This window comes from Scatophagus argus, chromosome 8 (genome assembly GCF_020382885.2).
Source record: "Scatophagus argus isolate fScaArg1 chromosome 8, fScaArg1.pri, whole genome shotgun sequence".
Lineage (NCBI taxonomy): Eukaryota > Metazoa > Chordata > Actinopteri > Scatophagidae > Scatophagus > Scatophagus argus.
The window spans coordinates 16592657-16599386 of record NC_058500.1 but is presented as its reverse complement, the minus strand read 5'-3'; the positions used below and the strand labels follow the sequence as shown (position 1 = coordinate 16599386).

Genomic DNA, 6730 nt, shown 5'->3' with positions numbered 1-6730 from the left:
GTATGAGATTGGACTAAGAGTCTGGTGTATCCCTGTGGACACTTTTCCTTACACGCAAGCCTGACCCCTGTGCCAGCAAAGTATGTATTACACCCTGTTGTTGTAAGTGTGCGTATATTTGTTTAAAAACTATATATTTAATCTCAACGATATGTGAGCAAACTTGGGGCGAATTACACACGATAAAGTACAATAAAACCTAATAAAAACGAATCTCAGTCATGCGACCTGAAAAACTGCTGCGGATAAAATATTTTTACTGTATTGGGTTATATTTATAGTTAAAATCACAAAATGAATGAATGTTCTATACAACCTGCATTTTGTACTGCACCTTTTGTATAACATTGCGTAATTATTCACCAATACCTCCATATGTATGCTGTACATATTTGTGTTTGTGTGCGCTTATTTTACAAACAACATTCCATCTATATATAAAATAATGAAGCTTATTTTGCGCTTTTTAATATTTTCTAAATTGGACAGTTTGTCGAACTTTTATTCTGAAAATAGGCATTTGGTGCATCCAGACTTTAAGCTTCTTTACGCACATAATTCTTCAGGTTTTTGACGCAAATTTGGTTTGATTTGGTCGATTCATCACAACGCAGACACGCACTGCAGTTGTTACCCATGGATTAGAGAAGAAGACAGATGGTTATCTTACTATTTTCTGATAGTTTTGTGTTGTTTTCATCGAATACGAGGCCGGGTCGAATTGTTTGGTGTTGGCTTGGGGGCGTACCCTTGACGCACGGAAACCGACGCCACGGACCTGGATATATACCGCAGCCCTTGGCCGTTACAGACACATCTTCTCCGATTTCTGTCTCGGACACTTCTCTGGCACAAAGACGACGCTGAAAATGTCTCCAAACATGGCTTGTGAAGCTCTGCAGTCTTTTTCTCCGAGGCTAACTATGGCCAAAAGAAAAGAGGCTCTTGAGCTCAGAAAGGTAAGCGAAACCACTGATTTTCCCTTCATTATTTTCTCTGCAATGCCCTCCATTTAACGAATGAATGCTAAATGTCATGTGTTCTCTTCAGACTATGAAGCCTTTGATGGAAAAAAGAAGGCGCGCCCGTATCAACGACAGCCTGAACCGTTTGAAAAATCTCATCCTTCCCCTCACAGGCAGAGATGTAAGTTATTATATACATCCCAATGTAAATGGAAACACTTTTAAGATATAATAAAGTCAAGACAACCTTTATGCTCATATGTTTAACAATTATTTTGATTGTTTTCTCTAGAAGACTCGCTACTCCAAGCTTGAGAAAGCCGACATCCTGGAGATGACAGTGAGGTTCCTCAGTGATGCTCCCCCAGTGAACACTAAAAGTGAGTTATGTTTCTACTTGTTTTCGTTTGTTTGTTTTGTTTTTGTATAAATAAATACGTGTAAACGGGCTGTTACCACTACAAAGCTAACGTTTCACTTCCTTTTTAGATTCCGCAGACAGTTACAGAGAAGGCTACAAAGCCTGCCTCCAGCGCGTCTCCGCTCTGCTTCCCCAAACGAGCCTGGATCAAGACGCGTGCCAGCGGGTGAAAGACTTCATCCAGCAATCCTTGTCCTCCACCGTCACCCCAACCTGCCTGAACTGCTGCGCTCAAAGCTCTAGGACTTTCCCTGCGATCCAACAGAGACTCCTGAGCCTCAAATCCAGCTTCAGCTCCAGACTGGAGAGCCAGTCCCGCAGCAGCAGCGGCGCAGTGGCTCCCATCCGAGAGCAGCCATTCCCACAGGCGGTGAACGCTGCCATGTGGAGACCTTGGTAGATTTGCTATGTTGAATTTGCCGAATCTATCAAAAGCTTGTGAGAAGACTGTAAGGTGTTTCATATGTACACAACATATCTTGAAAACGTCACTTGTAAATATGCACAGTGATTCACTGCTGATGAAAAGCCAGAGTTCATCGTTTAAATCGTACTGATTGAGTATTATATACTTACGTTTTGCGCACGAGTCTGTTGTCCTGTATAAGTTGACAAGTTTAGACAGTCGTATTTTTTTAAATCTGCATGTATGTATCCGTTAAATATTTAGTCCTCTTTGCGGACTAAGTGATTAAGGGCTATTGAAACAGCCCAGTAAGACCCAAAGGGTCAGTGTGTATGCATTTGCACGATAGACTTCAATGTGCTGAGTCTGTGCAGATGAACTTTGTAGACACATTTTGTGTCAGTGCAAGTATATCTGTTGGGATGTGTTTTATCTTTGCTATTTACAGCAAATGGTGTATATATGTTATATAACAACAAATAAAAACTGCGATGTCGTGGTTAAATCTTGTTTTCTTGATTTGATCTTTTTTTAAGAATATTGGTCTTTACTCTTTAACCCATCTATAAAAGGTCATATGATGGCCCCACTATAGAAAAGAAAAAAGAAAAAGTTATTTAGTTGACACACACAACTCAGTGTGCTTTGCATTAAAATGAGAAAAATCACAACCAATAGCACACAGCCAAGTGCATAAATACCATACGCTCAGATATTTCTGCCTCCTTCCAACAACAGCAGCACGTAACTCGTTTCATCAGACTTAGAAGTGAACCCTGACGCAGCAAAGAACAAAAACCGTTGGACAGCGTGGCTCCGGGGTGGATGTTGTGGTCAAACGCGACCACAACAGGCAACATGGAGTACTGCCTCTGCGTCCCCTGTGGTCTCTGCTGCCCCCGCCCGACTCTTCTCTTTAATGACACGGTTTTGGTGCCGTTTCTCTTCTACCTCTTCCCGGAAAGACACCGATCATCACATGAGCTAAATCCCTGCTGTTTGGTTTTCTTCACCTTGTATTAATTAAGCTTAGTGTAAAAGTAAATCTTAATGAAGTATTATTATTTATTTATTTTTGCCGAACAAAACCCTTCTCGGTTTTCCATGAAGTAGTTTTCCTCCACATTTCTCAAAGAGGCTGTGACCGGAGCAGCCGGAGGACATAGCCTGATTTCCCCTCACATCACACAGATCTCGCTGCACCACGAGACCTACAAACCCCGAGACCTTCTCATCATCATCATCATCATCATCACCATGTCGGTACCGCAGCAGCGCGAGGCAGTGTCCTCCCTCCAGTTATGCAGGTAGGACGTATGATACGACACATTAACACATGTGTGAGCAGCCTTCACATGCTAACAACGCGCTGTCGATCATCAGATGACGAGAAACGAGCGCGGCTACCGGCGTCGTCGCTCTCAGGACGGATAACCCTGATAATCCGCTTCATGTCGCGGTGTAATGCACAGGACGCTACCGTCTGTACGGAGTCGGACTGCGTCCTGCCGGTGCTTGTTTGTTTCATGTTTCATTTCAACCAGTGTGTGACAGATCAAACGACGCGGTCTCAGGCTGTTTAGCCGGCGAGGTCCCGGCGGAGGTGCAGACCGCCTGTGCCGCATGGCGTCTGTGATGACCTCAACGCCGGTAGAAGGACATATTAATTTCGCCACCATTTACCGAAACTCCATTGAAAGTTTTATCTGATAGCGTGAGCTTGAATAATGCAGCGTCATAGTTTGTCTGGTGTGTGACAGTAAACCTTTATTTAATTTAATCCCTTGTTTATTTCAACCAAATATAATAACCAGAGGAAGAACACCCAAAGTAAACAGTCAGCAGTGTGCACAAAGGTAATGACTGCTATTAAAATACCTTTGGGATGAATTGGTTTTGCCAGCAGCATGCTGAGCTTGTTATACTCGTGGTCGCCTATGGGTGGCGCTATATCTCAGCACAACAGCTTAGCTCTCACTGAGCCGCTTCAGTTTAGGTGAAAATAACTGAAACATGTAGTGTTATCATAGTCCACTAAATGTCTGTACTGGTTAGTATATTTGAATGTGTTTAACAACAAATGTCTAAACATAATTCCCCCCATATCCACCAGGGTCACGCTTTGCTGGCCTACAAGCTTTAAAGAATTTCCCTTTGGGGATAAATAAAAGAATTCTGATTCTGATTCTGAAGCTGCATGACAGCTAAAAGTTACTGCTTTCTCCACATATTAGACTGTTCAACACAAGTAAAATGAGCAGTGAAAATATCCACCTGTTCAGTTGTCTATGCAGACAACTTGACTAACTAAAAGTTAGAATACAAAGCTGAGAAGCCTTCTTGACTTGATGTGGTTTGGCTGTACAAGTCTTTAAATGACGTGACAGTTTCTGTGTTGCGTTAAGGTTCCATATTTGAGTCATGCGACAGTATGGTGTGGACAACTCTTAAGCCCAGATGCTATCTGAGTGGAAATCTATTTCTTTCAAGCTGCCTTGACTACATTGGAAATGAATTACCACACTTCCCACAGTGACACTTACCTTCATGTTCACACAATGTGAACAGTTAAGGGTGTGTGTGTGTGTGTGTGTGTGTATGCAAATAGAGTGAGATTGTTTGATTTCAGAATGTGAAATGGTGTACCTGACAGCTGAAACCAAACTTAACAGGACATTTCTGTGCTTCTGCTCTCCAACTCTCCTCCACTCTACCTTGTTGAGACAAAAATATGACTTTCCTAATCTGGGACTTTGCAGATCTAATTGCCAGTGATACACTTCCTGCACCATTGTAGCTTCCTCCCATAAACATTCATTCACTTACACACTCTTTCTCTTGGATAGCCATTCAAATAAATTCAAACATCCTGCCACTTAAGCCACCCTGGGATATATAGCCCTCCAGTTCCTGTTGCCTTTTCTGGACTCTCCTTCACTCCAACTCCCTGTGATGAAATACCTCTGCTGCACTTCCCTGGAAAAAAAAACGAGTGATGTCGTGTCTTCTCTTCTTAAGAAAAACCCGATTATGCAAACTTTAATGTTGTCCACTCTTCCTGACTATAATTACTATGTCCCTTTTGTTTTTCCAATGCAGAAATATTTCAGAGATGCATGTGTTGTCCATGTGATTTCTTATCTTCCTCTCAGGACCACACACACCTTCAGCTACTATATTGTTTCATCGGTAGTGATGAACAGAGCAGACCAACTGTGCTGTAAATAAACTGGATTTATCATGTCTAAACCTTGAGAAATGCCATCTTCATTTGTTTTCAGTGCATTCGGAAATGCTGTAGGCTCTTTATTGTTTTGGTCTGGGATATAACTTGATTAGGGCTCTGCACTGTAGGTAACACAAGTGAAGCATCCAGTACATGATCCTCATTCTGGAAAGTCTACACTATATAGACAAAAGTATTGGAACACCTGACCAGTACATCAACAGGGACTTTAATGACATCATGTTCTAAGTACATAGACAGCTTTGCAGCTGTAACAGCTGGGAAGGCTTTACACAACATTTTGGTATTTCTGTCAGAATTTTTACTCATTCTCCATTCCAGTTCACCCCAAAGGTGTTGGATGGGGTTGAGGTCAGGGTTTTGTGCGTACCAGTCAAGTTCTTCCACACCAAGCTCATCCAGCCATGTCTTTATGGACTTTGCTTAGTCATGCTGGAATAGAAAAGGACCTTCCCCAAACTGTTGCCACAAAGTGGGAAGCCCAGCATTGCCCAAAATGTCTTGGTATGCTGAAGCATTAAGATTTCCCTTCACTGACAGCAAGTGTCCTAGTCCAACCCCTGAAAAACAACTTCATACAACACCTGAATTCTGTAATAACAAGGTTTATCTGAATACTTTTGTCTTTATAGTGTAACTTGATTTTAAGTTGCACAGTGGTGCAGTGGTTAACAGTGAGGGTTTTAGGTTTGAATCCCAGTCTGGGCCCTTCTGTGTGGAGTTTGCACGTTCTCCCTGTGCCTGTGTGGGTTTTCTGTGGTTACTCCAACTTCCTATCACAGTCCCCAGAACATACACATCAGTGTAACTGGCTACTCTTCTGCACACCTTTGACCACTTGCGCATTATGCGTTGTGGTACCTTTGCTTACTACTGCTTGCTTCCAAAAAAAGGTAATTGCAGTTTGAATTCACTCTGCTCAATTGCAAGTCTCTTTGTGTGCTCCATTCATGTGCAAACATTCATTAATACAAATGTGGGCTCGAGGTGTGTGTTTTTACGTCTGTGTTTATACAGTTGTGAGTGTTTGATAAATGCTTGCTTTGCCTGGTAGTGTAAGATTGCCCGTGTAAAATGAATTCAAGCCTGATTACGATGTGCTGAGCTCCCTCCACCCCAGTCAGTTGTTTGTGCTTTGCTGTGTTTTTACACTGTTGGGACTTGAGACAGAAATGACACCAAGGCTAAAGACCAAGCTAATTCACAGTTTTCGCCAGCATTCTTCTTGGCACAGGTAAATGTGATTTTGTGGTTTATATGCTTGTTCATAGAAATATGGGGCTTTTTCAGTTAGTCGTTTGCTATATTTTAATGCTGCAGCTTTTCCAACCAGTGAGCTTTAATGTGAAAAAATTTGTCCAGCCTTCAAATGAAGCTTGCACATATAAAAGCCAGAAAAGTCTGTATATCTGTCAGAAAATATGTGCATTGTATATTGTTATATGTATATTGATATAAATGTACATAGTTGTGTACATTGACATCTTTTTAACACTAACAACTTTCTCATCTGTCTCTGCTAATTATGTCTAGCTCACATGTTGCTGGGTTCTTTTATCAACCCAGACCTCTAATTCTCAGTGATAAATTACTTTATGTTGTCAGGGCTTTGCAAAACAGCACACAAACGCTGTGGATTTATGTTGTGCTGCACTGTAGGTAACAGAAGTGAACCATCCAGTGTGTGATCC

General features: G+C 41.8%; 2 protein-coding genes across 3 annotated transcripts in view; both read left to right on the top strand.

The window, feature by feature from the left end:
• Window positions 1-483: 483 nt before the first annotated feature.
• LOC124063472 (transcription factor HES-2-like) lies at window positions 484-2260 on the top strand. The gene is made up of 4 exons (XM_046397162.1): window positions 484-959; window positions 1051-1146; window positions 1258-1345; window positions 1455-2260. The coding sequence occupies exons 1-4, from the start codon at window positions 870-872 to the stop codon at window positions 1784-1786; spliced, it is 606 nt and encodes a 201-aa protein (XP_046253118.1). The 5' UTR covers window positions 484-869; the 3' UTR covers window positions 1787-2260.
• Window positions 2261-2736: 476 nt separating this feature from the next.
• acot7 (acyl-CoA thioesterase 7) overlaps window positions 2737-6730 on the top strand; it is a 50173-nt gene continuing 46179 nt past the window's right edge. Inside the window, exon 1 of one of the 2 annotated variants that reach the window (XM_046397187.1) lies at window positions 2737-3099. In XM_046397187.1, coding sequence (XP_046253143.1) covers window positions 3050-3099 — 50 coding nt within the window. In that variant the 5' untranslated portion in view covers window positions 2737-3049. The remainder of the gene's footprint in view (window positions 3100-6730) is intronic. The other variant, XM_046397186.1, reaches the window with a different exon arrangement.